Source organism: Osmia lignaria, chromosome 9, assembly GCF_051020975.1.
Source record: "Osmia lignaria lignaria isolate PbOS001 chromosome 9, iyOsmLign1, whole genome shotgun sequence".
Lineage (NCBI taxonomy): Eukaryota > Metazoa > Arthropoda > Insecta > Hymenoptera > Megachilidae > Osmia > Osmia lignaria.
Window position 1 is genome coordinate 12,336,963 of NC_135040.1, and position 21,237 is coordinate 12,358,199.

At 40.6% G+C, this 21,237-nt stretch overlaps 2 protein-coding genes across 6 annotated transcripts in view; one reads left to right on the plus strand and one right to left on the minus strand.

Moving 5' to 3' along the window:
- The window catches only part of GluRIB (Glutamate receptor IB), a 181,775-nt gene extending 161,956 nt beyond the window's left edge, over positions 1-19,819 (minus strand). For 3 of the 5 annotated variants that reach the window (XR_013062795.1, XM_034325630.2, XM_034325638.2), the window contains exon 1: positions 18,116-18,403. Coding sequence is in view for 3 of the 5 variants with exons in the window: in XM_034325630.2 (XP_034181521.1) it covers positions 18,116-18,335 (220 nt within the window). In the remaining 2 variants the exon portion in view is untranslated. Of the gene's footprint in view, positions 1-18,115; positions 18,404-19,480; positions 19,577-19,644 lie in introns of those variants that run through there. The other 2 variants (XM_034325651.2, XM_034325659.2) reach the window with 2 other exon arrangements.
- Positions 19,820-19,835: 16 nt separating this feature from the next.
- TfIIEbeta (transcription factor IIEbeta) lies at positions 19,836-21,189 on the plus strand. The gene is made up of 4 exons (XM_034325811.2): positions 19,836-20,039; positions 20,241-20,505; positions 20,571-20,780; positions 20,861-21,189. The coding sequence occupies exons 1-4, from the start codon at positions 19,978-19,980 to the stop codon at positions 21,179-21,181; spliced, it is 858 nt and encodes a 285-aa protein (XP_034181702.1). The 5' UTR covers positions 19,836-19,977; the 3' UTR covers positions 21,182-21,189.
- The last annotated feature ends 48 nt before the right edge of the window (positions 21,190-21,237 follow it).

Genomic DNA, 21,237 nt, shown 5'->3' on the forward strand with positions numbered 1-21,237 from the left:
TGCGCCACTAATTGATCACCATGTTCATTATTCACCTATCTATATATATTCTGAACGCGTCGATCGAGCAATAGCAGCAGTTAAGAGGTCAATCACACAATGACAAATACACGTACTCCCACGCACGTACAAGTTTCGAGAGCAGAGGCGGTTGTAGCTCGATTTTCCTCTTTCGCGACGATCGTGCGCGAAAGGAGAAGACGATGACGTTGATCAGAGAGAGCAGGTGCAGCTGGTGCATGCCGCGACACGTATAGCAGCAGGTACACTCAGGAATGATTACATTAACCCGTTGTCGGTGGTGGCATCAGCCACGTCGGTGGACGAGCTTGCAGTACGGACAAGAGGCGTATTAAGAGTGTGCGTGTGACCGCATATCTATGTCAAACACACGCACACAAACGGGAAGGGCCAAGGTGCTTTAATAAAGCGTCGCGGTGTCGCGATGTTCTTTGAGAAATTCAAGAGCGGCACGAGTATCAAAGCGGGGGCCGTTCTTCAAACGTGTAATTACTTCGGCTTCTTGATTTATACAGCCGTAATTAACACGAATTTTTCATACCGTGTCCTAGCCGGCTGCTTCTTTTTTTCCCGCCCCCGTGACACTTATTAGAACACTATGTTTCTCTCGATAAAACGCGTTTCCCGTGTCCGAGCTGCGTTTTATCTCCGCGCGTCCCTCGTGAACCAACCTCGACGAAAAGTTATTACAAATTTCGTTATACCTATTTTATCCGTTATTTCAAATTAGATTATTCAAAAAATTCCTAATAATACGGCTCGTGTATCCCTATGGAAATCTAAACACGTCAACGAAGAACGAATCGTTTTAACAAATTACCTAAACAAAGGGGTGACCTAACAGCAGGTGAATTAAAACGAAGATCACGGAAGGCTCGGAGGTCTCGTTCGGCCGCTAGAAGCTCGAATAGAATTGAAAATTAATTTTCATCGAGAAATTTTCCGCTCGGAATGTCATGAAGTATTTCATAGTACAATGACGGTACTGGCACGTTCTAGATGGGCCTGAGTGTATACGAGAGCTTGTGTGTACACCAGAACGCGTCAACGGTCCTCCAATTTACTCTGGCCATCTACAATTCGCGCATCCACCGGCAGCTACTTAATTAATCGTTCGCACGGGTAGTAATTACTTTCATCCTCTCTAGTCGGCAGCTGGAACAACCTGAGATTCGAATGGCAGCCATCCTCGTAATTAGTCGTCGCGCATACGTATACACGTTCAAGGTATGTCCTCTTTATTTCACGTTCCAAATGAAGTTTTTTTCACCTACGAAATTTCTAAAAACCCGTTTGAAATTCTTTTCAAACAAACGGTCATATTTAGCCAAACTATAGATATGTTTCTATTTTACAATTTTCGACCAAACAATATTGTAAAAGACTGGCGGAAAATCCTTTGACTAGATCGCCGTACTATTTTCAGTAGCTAATTTAGTCCACGGGATGATTAATATTCTTAGGAGCGGTAGCTCGTTACGAAGCTCGTTTTTTGTAGAAAATTATAAAATATCGGCTGGAAATCCTTTTCACAAACCTGGCCGTATCTCACCGTATTATCAATATCGACGTTTTTCTTTTCGCTTTTTTTTTTTCTTTTTCTTTTACTACATTAATTTCCACGGTAATTTGGACCGTACGAGGATGAATATCCTTATAGTTGGCCTGGGTTATTAACGAAAAAGTCGATGCAAGTTTTCCTTTTGTCCGAAAGATGAATGGCCGTTGTGCGGCGGTACGGAGGGATGAAGGGATTAATTCGTAAGTCGACGTCAGGCTGTCGCATGTTTATAGAAGAGAGCGTAAGAAGCAATGCCTGCCGGCTTTATTAATGATCAGCAACGGGCTCGTGGTTGTTATGATACCGTTATAACGTGGTATGCCGTTGTTTCACAGTACTCGAAAGTTTACCCTTCCCTCTCGCATTCCACGCTACATTAATTCTCCATGGTCGCTAATTATTACAGCGAAGCCTCGTGGCTTTTGTTTCTGGCGCATTGTGTTAACCGTAAAAGAGGCAGCAGACTGTTCGTCGTTTCCAAACAGAAAGAGAGAGAGAGAGAGAGAGAGAGAGATAATATCCAACCGCGTTACCGACGAAGAAATCAAACGATATCAAGGCTTTTTGTTCGTTAAACAATGAAAAGGTCCAGGGTCCGCGATCGAATTCGAGGACAGTGGTTTATAGTTCCACGTGTCGTTTATAAACGGCTCCTGTACGAAATAAGGCGAAGCCGGACAAGTTTTCCGCTGCCGTGTCGACGAGTAATTTCTGCTGGAAAATCTCCCATGCATTTCTGTGTAACTACCGGAGCTACGTAATTAAATTTAATTGTAATTCGCAGAGCTACGACCTCGCGTCATCTGCATCCTGTCACCCATTTTCCGCTTCTACCCCTTCCTCCACTATTCGCGATTTTCCGCCGTTCGAAAATTTCCTCCGGTTGCCGACTATGTGAAAATCAATCTGTCGGGAAATTTTCGGGGAAAACAACCTCGAGTGATGTATTCCAGAAACGAAGTTGGTTTCATGAGAAATTCCCCGCAATGAGCATTGTATTTTAACACGCCACGGGGGTCACCGGTGACCGGCTTCGCAATTTACACACGCTTGAATAATTAAAAGAAAACAATAGAGAAATGGCAAATAGAAAGGTTGAAATTTGAAATTTCAAAATTAATTATTACTATTCTTAATAATTAGAGCTTTAATACGTCCCACAAAAAATGCCCAATTTCACTGTGTCGTTCAATGTGTTAGGCGAAACAATTAAATCCTTTGTCGATGCTTCGAAATATTCGTCGAAGGAATTTGAAGGAATTGCGAAATTAAGAACGTATCTTTCCTCTTTGAGTAACGTTGAAATGAACAAACGAACGTCGATCCGACACTCGACTGCGATCGACGTTTTACCTCGTACGACTTTTATTTCATTCGATGGCCGCGATCGTGTCTTATCGAATATTGAGTCAACGATCAAACAGAAAGAGCGGAAATAAGGAAAACAATGGAGAAGAAAAGACAATTCTATTTGACGTTTTGACGTACCATTCTATTTTCCCCCTTTATACTTTTGTTCGAACGAAAGCACTGCGCCCAATAGGAAACACTCGATCATCGAAACCGTGTAAATTAATTAAAATTTTGCGTTCTTTCAAAATTGTTCGCGTTACTTTGCCCTGGTTTAAACGTGTTTCATCAAAGCAAAGTTAATTATGGTGAAACTGTAGAAAATGAAAACTGAGTTTTCCTTCATCGAGAAATTACATGCTGTTTTGTTTGAAAAGAAATACTGCTTTCGCTTACCTTTGTTTGAGTAAATTGAATACGTTCGTCGAAAAGTAATTATTTAAATATCTGTATGAAATATATTAAATAAAATTGTATGCTTTTATATAAATATTAGATTGGTAACATCGGTAAATAAATGAAAATAAATAAAAGATGAAAGGATACTGTTATAATTGAATCTTCTCTCTGTGTACAGGGAGCGCAAATACACCCAAAGCTTTTATAATTTTTAATTTCTTCAAAATTAATAAAATTTTACAATCAATTACACAGTCAAAGCTTTCTCTTTACTTTTTGCACTGCAGATATAATGGGTTAATTACACCCTTGTACACGATTAACATTAAAATATTTGCTCCACGAGTGTTTCCACGAATCTAAAGAGGACGCTGTCAATAATTCGTTATCCGAGCGACTGTTGTTTATCAGAAAACTAACTGCAGTTGCCCGCTTCCCAATGGACCGGGAAGAGTTTCAAGAAGATTGCTTAGCGGTCGTACAGCAAGCCAGAGTGGTCGCGAAACTTCGAACCAGACTTCGCACTCCGCTACCGATTGCTCGAAGCGTATTTTCTTAAGAACTTTCCTCGCTAGCACGCGTCCCGAAATCTGTATTCTCCGAAGGGAAAGGCGAAACGTCGATCGACCATTTCGAGTACACGGGCCAGTATTCGATCAAACGCTTGCCGCAGACGCGCATAGTTCGACGAAAGTGAATTATTTCGGGAAAATTTCATCGACCAACTAGCATTCGCTGAAACCGCGAGGAAATATCGAGTCTACTCGACGGGAATGGAAAGTTTCAATTTCCAATGTACGCATTAAAAGCTTACCCGACCAACTCTACTGATGCTATTTTTCCATTCCTCGTTTCGTAACCGAGGCACAGAAAAGTGAAATACGAGGGACTTCAATTTTTACAATTAAAATAGATAATCAATTTTCGAAATAGAGATAAAGAATTCTTTTTGTCTTTAATCCCCAGCGCCAACGATCCAAGGTGTGTTCGAAAAAGAAATAAAAGGATTGAATCCTTTCAGGTGGATCACAGAAATAAGTCTTCTCCACGTCACTCGGTGATCCAACTGAGAGAGAAAAAGGAATCCTTTTTCATGTAGCTTATATTTGCTACTCGACCTGTATAACACTCGACGGCGAGGTGTTTGCCAAATAAATTCGACGGGAGACTTATTGGCCCCTGCCCAATATCTATCTCGTCGTAAAAATTTTTGTTCCGACCTTCTCCGAGGATATCGCTTCAGCAGACAAACGAAAGAACCACTTCGATCGAAAACCTGGTGTTTACTTACGATTCCTGAGGGAGAAAAATCGTACGACCGAAGCTGGATTAATTTTCAATTAATTTCTATAATTGATCCAAATAAGAGACTCGATGCGCGATTAGTTTATCAATTATTCGAAAGGAATCGAAATGTTTGCGATTAACTTCGACGGCATAGAACAGCGCAGCTAGTTTTAATCGAATGACAAAGATCGAGAACGATAATTGCGTTATATCGGTTCGCCTGATTACATTCACTTGCCGGCAACGAGTGCACTTCCAAATTCACCGAGTTATTAATTTTTGAACACGTCACACTGGTTATTATCGCTGATAATATCGCGTTCGAATCATTTTCGTGCCTCGGGTGTCGTTACGAGAACTACACGCGCCATTGCGAATACTGCCTCTGCTCTGATCACATTTTTTCCGTGCTAATTGGTGAAATAGAAGAATTTATATTCTCGGAAATAAGTACTCCAACCGGTCGACGAGTTCAGAATTTTGAAATTTAAATTGCAATTGCAATAACGGAAATATGGAAGGATGAACTTCACTTTTTAAAGTGAAACTTCACTTCTAATTTTTAGAAATTAGTTTAGCTTCTACTCATAATTTTTTCCAATGAATCAAGAGTAGGTACGGAATCGGAATACATAAAAGAAAGTCAATAAATTTCCCCAAAGATATATGAAATTTGAATAATCTCAAGAAACAGATATTTTATAAAATATGGAAAATTACCATGCTACGTTGAAGATTTAGGTGAACATAAACTAAGAGAACAGCTGACATAATGGATGCTGACGTTACTTGGAGGTTGGGTTACACGGCTGCCAACGGTGCCAAGAGACATATCTCCCAAAGGAGTGATCAGAAATTATCATTCAATAACGTCGTTGACTAGCTACTCCGCTGCATCTCGATGAAGCTCATTCGAGTAGATGTAATATATCTAATCGTAACAATCGATCAGGAGCCAAAGAAACTACCACAGCTCGCGTTCGAGACACCTGTTATTAAATTGATCACACGAAATCAAAATCGGTAGCCGTTCGATAACGCGTAGCCTCTAACTTCCGCTTCCCGATGGAATATGCACGGCAGGAATTTAATATCTGCAAAGCAACGATAGCGAATCATGCTACCGGGTGTTATGCAATAATTAACCCACAGCATGCTGAAAATGCATGCATCGATTAGAATTTCTAAGAATCAATCAATTTTCAAATGCAGTGCACTTTGCGATGGACAATTGATCACTTTTTTCCCCTCATTTTCTTTTCAATTTTTCCAAGCTAAAAACGAATCAGACTTCCGATCGCGGCTTTAGCATCGCGACGATGGAACATCGTCGAAGCACTCGATTAAGGATTTGCAGAGAGCTCGAAGGATGGAATATTACCACGGTTATATGTCGTCTGCTTAATACATCTTACACTTTCGCAGGTGTACGTAGGTGAAATATAACATAGGTAGTCGGCGTATCGTAAAATGAGATGTCACGCTAGCTTTTATGGTGGCTGAATCAAGATTAGATTTACTTTGCCCCCCCCCCCCCGAGCCAGGGGCGTTTTCAATGAAACTGAAAGGCCGGAACGGGCGACGTGACGATAACAGATCATCTCTGCCTGCTGAATATCGCGATGATCATTCTAAACGATACGAACGCGACACCGGAAATGGAAAAAGGGACGGTATGGACACTTTGAAAGACCGTCTGTATCTGAATATCTAATCTCTCGAAGGATACCGACACGTATGTGCACGTTGAAATTTTCTGAGTTCAAATATAATTCATAAATTTGCAATAATTATTCGGAATAAAATTAATGAATATCTTTTTAGCACGCTCCTAAGAGTGGGCTTATGTCAGGACTTTTGTATGTCTGTCACACCATTGAACTTCGGGTCTTATTTATCAAAATAGTAAAAAATACAATTTAATTTAATTATTTTATAATTCGTATTTTAAGTTAAATATTATAGATTTAATATATTCTTAAATCATTTATAAAATAAATTAACATCTAATATTAATATTTATGTTAACATTGTCTAAGTTAGTAAGGCAATTTGTGTTCCCGAGTTAGTGGTTATTTACATGCGTTTAAAAAGAAACTTATTAAAAAAACGGAGCGTGCTTTGAATTCGGCTTGACCAATTTTTTTTTGAATAAACATGGATTTGACTTCAATGTAGATGCAGATTGCAATTATTGTTAATTTTTAAAATTTAAATATGTTTGACGAATAAATGTTACATCGTTGTTGCCATAAATTACTTAATATTAATATGATCCTTCTCCCGAACGAATCTTTAATAAACGAGCCAAGATCATTAACCGAATCGATGAAATCCACTTAACGGTATGTTAAACGTTGTTGCGGATCGATATCTTTCGCTACGGAATGAAATTCCTTGAAGTTCCATGGAAACTGAAACCCATGCATCCGCACCGTCTAATTCGAGTTATCGATCTAGGGAAGGTCTCAAATTACTGGAGGGGGCGTTCGTGTATTTATGCGTGGCCGTACGACGAAACTCGACAAAGTATCAAAGTACCAAGTTCCATCCACCCCCTTAAAAGCCACCTCCGAAGCACGGTTAAAAAGTAATTTATAACGCGGTGTTCGCTGTTTTTCTCCGTCGCTTTTAAAAGCGTTTTTAATATACCCGCTTCGGGAACGCGCGCACTTTCGTTTCCGTCCGAATAAATTCCGCCCCGTATTCGAAAAAAGAGGTGAACACGCTCGCGGCCAGATACGTTCTTGCCGCCAGGCTGCGCCGCGTGTCGTTTTATTAAAAGAGCGAAAACGTAACGGTAAAAGGAACGACGTTTATCCTTCCATTGAACGGTGAAATAGTCGTTTTCGTGGCTCCGTTGCCACGGGATATATACGGTATATGCACGGATCGTCAGAATAAAGGAAAAAGAAAAAAAAAAATGGAGAGGAAAGGAAAGGGGAAAAGAGCTTCTTCGAAGAGCGATTCGGTGGTCTTCTCGTCGAAGAGGAAACACGGTTCCGCGGCGCGGCTTTCGCTTTGATGAGAGGAAGAGAAGCAGCAACGAGAGGCTGACAATTCCACGGAATTACAAAGGCTTGTAACTCGCGTGTCGTTCCGTAAACACAATTACCGTAAAATGAAACCAACGTCCTGTAAAGGGCGCAGGGTGAGACCCGTAGCCCTGGGATGAAACGAAAGGAAAAGAGAAACGTAGAAACGGACGAGACTGTGCCACGGTAAGTGGCGCGATTATAATTTCCAAGAAAATGGAAGAGAAAGAGAGAGAGAGAGAGAGAGAGTAAGACCGAGGACTTCCCTTCTGGTGCAGTCTGTTCTTCTCAACTCCTTCCGTACCACCCCTCGACCTAACCCTTCCTACAGTTCCACGCCACTCCTTAGATGCCGACTTTGCAACTGCTTCGAGGCGCGAGCATCCACAGGAAGTCATTAAAATATTCATTGTGACTGCCGGCTGAAAATTTCTGGACCAAATAAACATTCGGATTTGTCGCTGCCTTTATTATTTCTCTCCCTCTATCTATCTTTCTCCCTTTTTCGGCGACATCGCTAACCCGCCCTTTGCATCCCTAACGTTCAACAGCTGTCTCCCCCTATCAGTTACAATTCCACGATCGCGCGTTTAACATCGTTAAATCCTTTTCACAGGATAATACTTTGACGATTATTCGGCTAATTTAAGAAGATTCCCTCCGAGATACTGAATGTTTCGAAAGGGAAACACTTGGTAAAACGATGCTGGATGTTGAAAATAAAGAGTTCAAATAGAATTGTTCGTCTTCTAAAACCGAAAGCAAATATAATTTGTAAAGAGCTGGCGCACATCTTGCTTCCTCTTTCCAATACTCTTCGCATCCATTTACCGTTTCACCCTTGTTCTTTTTACGATTTTTCCTCCCCCGCACGACGCGAGCATACATGCATGCGAACGGAAAACTTCGCTAGGTTTTAGTGCTACGGAAAACAATTGCCGGATCCACTCTTTTCCTCTATCCGCGATCAGTTGGCCATCTTCTCGAGTTCGAGTCTACTTCCACCTTCCTGTAACCCCTTCCGCTTCGCCTCGATTCCCTGCCCACCCTTCCGCGATACAAATTCCAAAACAGTTCTTGGCTCGATTCGCAACGCGGTTATTTCCATCCCTCGTTAGAATATAACACCGCCCCCGCTTCGCTATTCATAAGGCAAACTACGCGTACCGAGTCGCCGGAGAGCGGAGACTCTGGTAATAGTCGAAATTTCGTGAAATTATCGAATAATAGCTGATAAACGCTTACGATCGTGCAGTAGACCGTAATACCGATCTACTTTCAACGAATAATTGAATTTCGAGCCATTTAATGGAGTACAGTTTTTAAGAATCTTTTAACCGTCCCGAAGACCTTTCCAATTGTATTAGAAATTTTTGCATCAAACACACAATCGAAGGCAGATTTAACTATCAAGCTGTCCTTAAAATAAACTTCGAACGAGTCGAATAACAAGCTTTGTTTCTATTCGACCGAAAAAACGGTGCAATGGACGAAAGGACCTGAAAGAGGAGCAAGTTTTGACAGAAAATAAATCACCTAATGGAGTGCAGTTTTTAAGGATTCTCTGATCCTTCTAAAGGCTTCCCTAAATTTTGGTTTTTTAAACATCAGTATGTAATTTAAATCGTTTCGAAATAATTTAATATCAAATTCATGCGTAATTAGAGGCAGGTTTAATTACCTATCTGCCCTTTGAATTATCCTCCTAATAGCTGAATATTATACTTGATTTTTATTTAATAGAGAAGCATGGAAGACCCTTTGCGCCACAACGATTCGATTGCACCGAATTTATGGTATTATAGTATTACAAGAGAAAAGCCGGATAAAGCATCGTGTCACCCTCTCCATTCTCATCCCGTTCGTTCCTCATCGTCAGCCTTTCTCTCGCGTTTTCAGGATTCACCGGCATATTCCGCGTACAGGGGAAATGATTAAACGTTACCACGAGTCTCGACGAAGCCACACTAATCCGGCGTTAAAGACAAAACCAGAGTCAACTTTGGGACTGTAACTTGCGAGTTACCCTCCCATTACATACGCGAAACATGAAGCGCGCGACATGAAACGTGAAACAGCCCGCATGCATTCTGTAAACGCGCGTAAAATCGTTCCCCGAGACTTCCGGCTCCCCTATAATTATCCCTTTATATCCTTCCTTTCTTGTCTTCCCGCGCTGGGTATACCTAACGCCATTACTTTCCGTGTAACTCGCAGTACTTTCAATTATTCAACTGTAAAGGAACAAATGGCCGCTGCATTTTCACTAAATCTCAGTGCGAAAGGCGGTAAAATAAAAAATTCGTGAAATTTACTCGTTAAAATGGGGCTGAAATTTTTATCGGTGCCATCCATTTTTTAAGGTAAATTAATGGTAGTGTTGCAAAATAAAAAGTCTTTCCAGAGTGACAATTGCTATTCAGGACATTCGAGGCTTTAAAATTCTTTGTTTTTTTATATCTTTGATTTCTGATCTAGTTTCAAATGTTAAATATTTTATTCTGAAAGCTCTGATGCAGAAATTTCATTCATAAGTAGCGTTTTTAATATCATAAACGCGGTGAAAACTGGCAGTGAGTAGTGACAGTAGTATAGCTCTATAATAGGTCAGACGTGCCATCTATTATCGCTGACTGCTCTACTTCGAAGAAACACCATCTCTTATTGTACATTTTTTAGCAATATTAAACCATATATTTATTATACAATCATGCAATTTATATGAGTAATTATTAATGATCTTTTCAGTGATCCTAATTCAATGTCAAAGGATTGTACAGTAACGTATAAATATAAACATTTATAAAAATTAATGCTGCTCGCAAATAAAACTGTCCAAAATGATACAGGCAATAAATCTGACCATTTCAAAAGGAAGATTAGGGTTTTCAAAATATTAACCATCCACTGAAAGATTGGTCCCTAACGTTTCCCTATACAGTACTTCCCTTTTTTCCTCCTTTAACGTTCCACGCCTTTTTGGTGCCACGTAACAAACTGTTTCCATGACCCTGTTATCATCTTTCCGGCTGAGGACAGTCGTACAGTAGCCGACGGAGATAGAAGAGCGAACAAGAAGAGGATTAATGGGACGTCGTATCACACACGCTGGGGCGATAAAATATCGTTGGAAATATCCCTTGGCGATGGCGACTTCGAGTTATCCGTGGAATTCACCCTCCACGGTGTTCCCTATCTTAGATAATCTTCGCCATTAAAGGGAAACCAAAACGGATACCATTTACGTTCCGTCTGTTTCGCAACAAAGCACCGCGTTCCAAATCCGAGACTCGCAAAACCAAGAGTCACTTTTTGCCCGATCCCACTCGTCCTTGTTTAATATTAAACGTTTCCCTTGAATTGATAACCAAAACATGGCGGTGGAAAAAAGTTGCGAAATCAACTTATACTTGGACGAAGGAACCGAGTCAGGATCCTTGCGTGCCCTGACGTATAAATAGGAATATCGCGAACTGAATAAGAGGACGAATCCAGGAAGGTATAGAAGAGATCGTAGGCACTGTCAAGTTTCTAAGCCACAGCGGTCTGCCAAGTAGGATCCTGGTCCTTCGGCCAAGCTCCGGGGTAACTCGCAACGGAGTCATCAAAGCGGAAAATTACGAGTGGGACCTTGGATTTTCTCGAATTTTGAAAACTATTTCGATGCGAAACACACGGAACACCGAAGACGTTCGTACCTTTTCCTATCTACATTTACATGAACAATAGACGTATGAAAATGATCATAACTTGCGAAAAGAAAATGAAGCCGACAAAAACATTTTTCTTATTCCTGGTTCGAAGCATGCAAATGCATCTTTAATAGATACGTGTCGTTATAAAAATCGTAGCCGGATGTTGCGCTTCTTACTCAAAGTTTAATTAAATTCCGAAGAATCGAAAGCAGGGAAAAGTTGAGCGGCAAGCAGGGAACCGAGTGGGCCACGCAGGTTTTAATAACCGTCTCCTATCCGAGCAAGAAGAAGAAGAAGAAGAAGAAGAAGCTGGCAAATGGCTGTGCGGCATCGCTGGTGGCTATGGAACCCGAATAGAGAGAAGGTATCCAAGCTCGACGAAGTCAAGCATCGATCTTTTTACTTCCATCCTCTGCTAACTTTCCTTACTTTCTGCTTTTCGTTCTCTCTTTTTTTTTTTCCTTTACCCATGGTTCAACCCTTCTGCTCGTTTCTTTTCGTTACTCTTTCGCCACCGACTCCATTTTCGTTGAAACTCAAACGCGCTTTCATATGACTATCAGTTCCCCTCTTCCACTGTTTTCACCATTTTTCCCTCTACACTTTCCCAGCCATATCTATCCGCTTATCTATCTTCCCTTATGTTCCGTCCCCGTTATATCCAACTATTCGTCGTTTCTCTACTTCAGTATTCACCCCTTCGTCGCGTGTTTCCATTACCACCTACTTGTCTGGCTTGAGTCTGCTTTTGTCTGTTCGACGAACAATCGATACACCGAGGTTGTCGCGCAATTTTACGTGCCATTTTCTAAACCTTTTTTCCCCGCCGTCAAAGTTTCCCATTTCGTTATCTTTTTTCCCCTCTGTCGCGATGCCACCGCGCGTCTCTCTGCTTGTCTTTCTCGACCGCGACAAGCTTATTTCGCCGGCGTGCGCTGTCGCGATGGAAACGAAAGAAACTTCTTCGATAGAACATCAAACTTGAATTTTCTATGATAAATATATGAATAGTTCAGAATATATTCCGGTTTCTTTTTAACGCGTTGGTAATTGAGTGCTGTTAATTTCAGAGAACACAGGGGGATGCGTTTGTGAACATGTATCGATGATGATACTGCAGCTAGCATCACGTGTCGAAGCTAACATTATTCTCTGTTCGAATTAATGCAGAAGCTGTGGCGACGTACGCGCCACTTTGCCCATTGAGAATGCTATTCGATTAATGTCAGACGTAAACGTTTGCTGTACAACGATACTAATGCTACAATACCGATTAATTGCTATGGAGGTCAACCATGATCGACGCCTCGAATTGAACGTAATCAAATAATTAAGAAAAGACTATTCAAAAGAATTCTAAATAACAAGAATATTATATTAATTTTAGAAGGTAATAAATGGAAAATTTAAATTAACAAATAATCACCTTCTAAATAATTATAGCTCAGATACGCCACGCTAGAAAGCTATTATTTTGTTAAATAAATATTATATTATAAGCTTCTTGCAACAACGTAAGACAGTGAAAACAAAGGTGACCACGAAGTGCATCCCACGTACGACGCATTACGTGGCTGCACTGAATGCATCCTTCGTAGGAGAAAGGCTACATCGACTGAAAACCCTAAGGATGTCTTCCAGGGAGAGACATACCCATTTCTACATATGGAAAAGCAGCTCGATAATATCGGATTACTCTAGCTCGCGTCTGATGCTTCTACGTTTCTATCATTGCTACGATACTCGTAACGGTGGGTGTATTCCAACCCTCCCCGGAGATGCTGTAAAGCTGACACGCGACGACCGGGAGTGTAACGTTATTTTCCAATAGCAAAGGGGTAGGTACATTCCATTGACACTGATGCTCAACGATCAGAGAGCAGAAAGAACGCTGCTAGCAGGCTGGATCATTGAGAACGCTTTAAAGCGAATATGTAAATATTTCCAGATATCATATCGAGGATACGCTAACGCCTCTACCTTGTTATTCTCTCGTTGAACGCAAAGTGCAAAAGGGTTATACTTTACGAGCGGGAAATTTATCGACGATATCCATTCCGTGTAACTACCACGGCGAGTGTACTTGATCGAAGATACCTATCCTATACGATGCCACGAGGAAGCTGATACCCTCTCGCGTGTATGCTCTGTCGATGGAGAGCAACCGTGACAACTTGAACAACCTCTCTCGTCCTAAAGCGACGTCCTGAATTCCTGAAAACGCCTTGTAAACGATCGATGAGCTGTCGGTTAGAGCGAGCATCCGCAGAGTGGCCAACAATTAAATCATTTTATCTCAATCCCTATCTGCTCTAAAATTGTCAAAATCAAAAATCAAAAAATGCGACCATCGTTGAAACGACCTAACATTTTTATCTGTATTCGTTTCATCGAACGTCACGTATGAAATTCTATGTCTTAGGCTTTAGGTTTAGAGGTGAAGAACAAGTACGATCATCCGAGTAATTAATGAACGTCTGCTCTAGGTAGGAAGGTTGAAGTAACCTGTAATAGCCGGTTACGAGTTTTGGGTAATTTCACGAAACTTCGCTGGCCGATTTCAACGGGGATAGGTAGCTTTAATGGCGAGTAACTTTGCGCGTATAACATACGATATTGCAAAGCTCGCTTTAGACAGATATCCTGGCTGCGTGGTCGGGCGTCGTGTTCGTGGCTGGTCGAGAATATGCGTCGATGATCGTACACAAGCCGGCGGTTTTGTCATTCTAATAGGCGAACCGATGCATCAATTATAGAAACACAGAGCAGCCGGTCTCGTATTATCACGGCAACCGAATAACGCGCTCCGATTGCAGCCGATTATGCGAATAATAAATTGGCATTCGAACGCGCGCCGTACCCGGAGACATTCGCCATTCCAGCCAGCAGAATGCCAACCCTTTTGTTCCGATCATTCTGTACGGGAAATTAGTATAATTCTTGGTCATCATGCGACTAGTATCGATCGGCAAACGGTAGGAAATCGAATTACCTTCGTGATACGTTACATCCGCTATTGCGATACGTTTGTAATACTTATTTGAAAGAACTTTAACCCCTTGGAAAATAATAAATTTTCATTTCGAAGGATGAAAATAATGAATCGCATTTGTCATTTCTCATTATGAGGAATCTATTCGATATGAAATACGGAACGCATCGTCTCGTAGCTTGAATAAATCAATTTTAGAATGATTTATGAAGATAGATATTTCCATGAAACGCTCAGCAGACACTTTTTCCCCGACCCTCCTACTTCGTCGAGCACTCATTTCCCCTAGAAATGACCGGGACGCACTGAAATTCGATTTTGTCCCGTTGCACAGCAGCCCCGAGCGAGGCTAGGGAAATTCTTCGACGATATGCGCCACGATGGAGAAGCTATGGGAGCACCGACATGTCTCCCTTGTCTGATAGCTTGGTGCTATTAATCGCATTAGTCGGACGGCGAGTCTCTTGAGTGGTAAGCACCTCTACCTTGCTCTACAAAGGCCAGGCTATCTTTGCTCCTGTTGCCCGAGATGCTCCTTGCCAGACAGGACTAACATGCACCAAGAAGACGGAACATTTCATGCTGCATTGAATCAAATGACTAAATTGACCATTCTAACTCGGCTTCAATGAAATTCACTGATTAAATTCATATGCGAATTTTCGAGGTATTCTGAGAATGGAATATTCTTCTAAATAATTATATAGAATTTCTGAATATTTCATTTTTATATCCTGAAGAAATATTTTTAAATATACATATTTAAATAATTGATCGCTGTTTAATCGCAATCACGTTTTCGTTTCACCTTTTGAACCGAGCTAATTAACTAACTTAAAGAAGCATGAATTGGATAAATAGATAACGAGACTCTTAAAGGAATATAGCAAGATAAAATATTAATCCTCCATCAATTTCATTTATAAAAATAATTTTAAATCATACACTTTCAAAGTTAATTGAATTTTTGCATTATTATATGCAAAATGTATCTAATTGGTTAAAAATTGCATATCCGACATTCTACACATTTCTTCTTTGATTAGAGAAAATTCGTTGCAAAACGAGCACGAAATTCTGAAGCACGAGTACTTTAATAGATAGAACATGTAAAGAAGATGATAAAAGTTTGCAGAAAACGAGAGATGTTATTAAAGATAAGCAGAAGTTTCCATAAATAGCAATACGAGGTATTTTATCAAAAATCACTTGATTACTTTCATTTAAATTTAACAGGAAGAATTCTAGAAATAAAAACAAGTCCACAAATATTCTTTTCTTATCCAGCTGTTGGAAACGACTGTCCACTCCAAACGTATTTCAACCTGACGATTTATACGAGAAGACATGTAGGGTAGTTCGCGAAACCAACCCCTTTTGCGAGGGGACAGTGGGGTCAAGTAGCGATGACTCGTCCGTCTGATATATTTTTCGCCAGGGTCTTTCGCATAATTCCGTAAAAATATAGCGAACGAGTGGTGAAGTGGGAGAGAGGCATCGAGGTTCGAGTAGCAAAGAAAGCCACCGTGTGCGGTATAACTTGGCAAGGCAACGAACCTTCGACTATCCTCCTCCTCCACCTCCTCCAACGTCACCACCGTCACCCTCTCGTGCCACGACCTCCTCCTCGTCTTTCCGTCGACTTAGCCACCAGTTCTCTACCTACATACATACGAGAGTGGAAGAAAGACACCACCATTTCTATAGGCATTCATCATTCGCTCCTCGCTCAACGTTCTTCTTTCTCCTTCTAATCCCTTAGCCCTCTCTCTCTCTCTCTCTCACTCTCTATTCCACCCCTCTATTTCTGCGTCTGATCGTCTCGCGCTCACTTTCCCCGTTCCTTTTCCAACCCTCCAAAAACACATCCCCCTCCGCAACCCTTCTCTTTCTTTCCCTCTTTCACGCACCCGTTCGCCAGATTCACTCGTTCTTTTCTTCTCCATCGTTTTTTCCTCCCCGCAACCTCCACCGTTACGTAGCTGAGATGTGCATTGATGGTAATCTACCAGGCTTTTAACCGAATATCACGCTTCTCCCGGTACCCGCAGATTTCCGTGGCCGATTTTTCAACGGAGCTTATCGAAAGGTGGAGGAAAAATTGAGAAAGGAAATTTGATGGTTCGATGTACGAATGTTTAGAGGATGCAATTTCATTCCTTCGAACTTTGAACTAAACGCGTTGAATAATAACTACCTCTTAACGATTCAAGACACACGCTTGACATTATTATTCAAATCATACGAATTATTTACGAGTAAATTCGATGTGATATATTTGAAAGGGTTCTTCGTATTCTTATTTAATTAGAAACGGTTGCACCATTGCAACTTATGCTTCCCAAGCGCTTGTACGTATTACTCGAGGTCAGAGTTAATATCAAAGTTGCTAGTCTCGTATGAAATAACTTCGAGCTGATCTAATTAAATCGAATTATTTAACAACTCTGTAATCCACGAAGGACGTCTAGGGGTTTCAGAGAATGAATAGTCTGATCCGATGGAATTGTTTTGATCAGGGGAATAATTAAATTGTATTGTACGTGGCTTTTGTTAATTAAGGCTAAATATGAACATGCTCCTGATGAAACATTAAATTTCGTTGAAGAGAAATTATTTAAAATTATAAGTTCGGAAACGGCATTTTGTTTAAAGGAAACAATGAATTTGATTGTGTATGTTTTATGATTTCAATATCAAATTTTTTTGATTTTCTACCGGTTCATTTTTAATTAAAAGACATGCATATGCTGTTTTGTATTGAGAATCCAATTACCATCTCGTGTAACGCGTTGTAAATCAATACTTGATCAGTTATTTCATGTAGATCATAAATTGCAGTTTCTCGCCTCTCGTCGTTGTTTATAAAATAATTTTAAAAACGGATGTTCATATCGACACGCGTATGATGTATTAAAAACGTTTCTAGAATGCGTATCCCTTCTTTATTGATTCAACGACGAAACTTGTCGATACGTTTTCCCGAATGACTACAGCGATTCATTGCAATCGTGCACACCTATCACCTACGCGAAATATAGCAATAACGAAAACACCCTACTCTATAACCCCACCCGAATCGCTGTTTACTGTTCTACATGAACGCGTGTTTATCGTCAAGAATGAACACGCGAATGAATATATCACGAAGAACCTGTTATTCAACACCTTCGTTAACAGCACCCAAATAGAAATTTGTCCAAAATAGGACAGCTCTTTTAATAAAATAAAATAATGTAACTTCGGTCCATGAACGTCGTTTGTACATTATACTTTTCAATGCTATCATATGAAAAATCGGACAATACGGGAAGTGGCAACGAACGTGTTAATCCTTTGATGACCGACGAAATTTCACAGTCTCAAATTTAAATCGTAGCAGTGATATTAGTAATATTAACTGTGTGATAGTACTGTCTACTTTCTATTTTTCATGAACTAAAGCTCCAGAAGCTTCGCAGACCTAATCACTGACTGCCTAATTTTTTCTTATCCCGAGTAAGAACGTGATTAAGCAATCGTTCCTTCTCTATATTTCTCTCTCTGTAGAAGAGAAATATGCACACTTTCGAGCGTAAAAAATCGCGCATCAAGAACGGAATATTTACTTCCGTCCAATCTTAAATAGACAGCAACGAGCCGAGTGCAACAACCCTCCATAACCGTTGGAGTAGTTGCACAACGTTCGACCGATCGTGTCGCTACACACGCGAGCCGGTTGCAAGCGTATCATACGCGAATTCGCTGAACGTTGTAACACGTAAAAGACACTCACCGATGGAGATCTTGTCCGGGTAGGCAGCGGGCAGCAGGACCATCAGTATGCTGAACGCCGTGGTCATGACGGTGAACGTAGATAACGGCCTGGTGATACGTGAGCTTCCAACGTTCCTGCTGTTTTCAAGCGTATTTGACACGACACCGTGAAAAATGGTCGCGCGACGCCGCCGGCGCGATAAGGGCGGTCCACCCGTTTCGTGAACTACCGGGAGCATCTTCCGTGCTCCGTGGTCTGACACAAACTGGCGCACTTCACTCGGCGTGAACTCGATCCCGCTTGAACCGCCCCAGCATCCCTCTCTCCTACCTTCGCGTACCTTCCCCTACCCCCTCGACCGAGAGCAGCCACCGTTTAACCAACCATACCAGCCCTTCCCTTCTCTGCCCTTCGCTTCTCATCGTCTCTCTTGTTTCCTCATCGCACCCTCTGCGGATCATGGTCTGGGTGCCATCTCTACCAACCAACCCCTACGCACAACCCTCTCTCGCGCCATCTTTTCGCTCTCTCGCTCCCTAACCTAATATCCCCATCTTTTTCCGTTCAGAAAGCCATCCTTCGCGCGCACGTTACACGACAGAAGCGCGCCACACGCGATCCCAACACAAGACGTTTCCTGTTATTTTCCACCGACGCGACGGATACCGGTGAGCAATACTGTTGCTCCGCTGGTACGGAAGAAATCTACGCGCGATGTTTCCGACAACTGGAACTAGTCGGGAACGACTTATCAAACGTAAACACCGCGACGACCAGCGAACCTGCTCTGGAATGTTGTTGACGTTACCGAACGATTACTTCGCCGGATTTGGTTTTTGTGTACTGGCTGGTTTGATACCGGCGCTCGATCTGTTTACGTTCTCGAGTATTATTGAGAACCACGGTAGGTCTGTATGCTCGAATCGAGGTTATGGTCTTTAATAAAACAACGACAACATTAAGAGGCACGTGTTAAATACTGGTAGATTCGAAAGGTGTTATATGATTTTGATAAATGCTAATGATTGATTTCATCGAAAAAGCAAATTTGGTAAGCGTCGGTAAAGCAAATTTCCACGAATATTTATGTACTAAAATGGCGGCCGTATGGATGTAACGCAATTGGCGGGAAAGAATTTGTTTGCATGCATAAAGAATATCAATGAATATGTTATATTGATAAAAGTATTGAACTTTCGAAATTGGAAGTACAGTAAAGCATGAAATGAATCAAATGAATTGTCCAAGAATTACAAATACTTTTCTAGAATAGATGTAGAGGAAGTGTATCCCATCATTGGCGTTATTTATTCAGAATAAGACTAAATGTAGTGGGCTCCTCCAATTATACTTATTCTTAACCAAGAGAACTTAAGCACTTACCTAAAAATGTTGTAAAATGCCGAAAACTCCAGAGAAGCAAGGGGGGCTGACGTCTACTGCAAGACTCGACGGGGCGTCATGTCCAATAAACACGTTCTTTTCATGAATATTAATTATTAAGTAACAATTACACTTGAAACAGGGATATAAGTGTAAAGACTCACCTTAAATTATGATGGACACACGTAATTAGTTATAATTCATAAATATATTTGTATATTTCTTCCAATTTACACTTACGACGCAAACCACAACTGCACTAACGATAAACTAATTCGATACAAGTATCGAAGATTTGAAACTATCGAAGTTAAGCGAATGCAAACTGGCGCATGCGCAGTATAAGTTTTCTTGCAGTTCGACGCACCAAGAGAAATGGAGTCTTTGGATTGGCAAACGACTCGTCAAGCAGATTAGCATGTGACAAAAGTGACAGATCGTAAGCAAGAGTTAAATAAGTGGTTTTGGTATTTGTATAATTGTAAATTTTAAACACAATGGATCCAGCATTACTCAGAGAACGAGAACTGTTTAAAAAACGAGCTCTAAGCACACCAGCGTAAGTATTAGATACCAAATTACGTTTCTAACCTGTATCTGTATAGAAAGTAGAAATTTAAAAGTACCATAGACACATTTTATTATAACATTCGTATTAAAGTTTAAACTTATGAATTACCTGTTTCACAAAAATTTAAAAGTTTAAACACATACTATATGCTTTATGGTATAATGTAAAATGTAAAATTTATGTTTACAGGGTAGAAAAAAAGAAAAAGGAACAGGATAAAGACTCTGCACGAGATGAGCCCCTCAAAAAGAAACCCAAGCCATCCTCTGTGTCTACAGGGCCAAAGCTGGACATGGTTAACTATAAAACCATGTCTGGTAGTACCCAATACAAGTTTGGTGTTTTAGCCAAGATAGTGAAACACATGAAAACTAGGCATCAGGATGGTGACGATCATCCTTTGACATTAGAGGAAATTCTAGATGAGACAAATCAATTAGATGTTGGATCTAAGGTAAGTCTAATAATATGTAAGTAATATTAGCATAGATTTGGAGCATGGGGATTTTTGTTGGTCAGGTAAAACAATGGCTTCAAACTGAAGCTCTTATTAAAAATCCAAAAATTGAGGTAACTTCGGACGGTAGATTTGTATTCAAAGCTATGTATAAAATCAAAGATAAGAAATCTCTGTTGAGATTGCTAAAACAACAGGACTTGAAAGGTCTGGGGGGAATTTTATTAGAGGATATACAGGAAAGCTTGCCACACTGTGATAAACATTTAAAGGCAAGTAGAAGAGTGAATGGTGTGTGGCTGATAGTGCGTAGTGTGAAACAGTGATAGTAACGGTGATTTCACAATTCTAGAGTTTACAAAACGAAATATTATTTATAACAAGGCCCATGGATAAGAAAAAGATTGTATTCTATAACGATAAAACGGCACAGTTTCCAATAGACGATGAATTTCAAAAATTATGGAGGGCTGTTGCTGTTGATGCAATGGATGATCAAAAGATTGATGAATATCTTGAGAAACAAGGAATACGATCGATGCAAGATCACGGTCCTAAGAAACCGGCTCCGATCAAAAGAAAGAAACCAGTCGGTAAGAGGAAACAATTCAAGAGGCCAAGAGATAATGAACATTTGGCAGATGTTCTGGAAACATACGATGATACAAAATAGACTTTACTTAATGTCTGTAAATAATACGAAATTGTGATTTAAGTGTTGAAAGATAA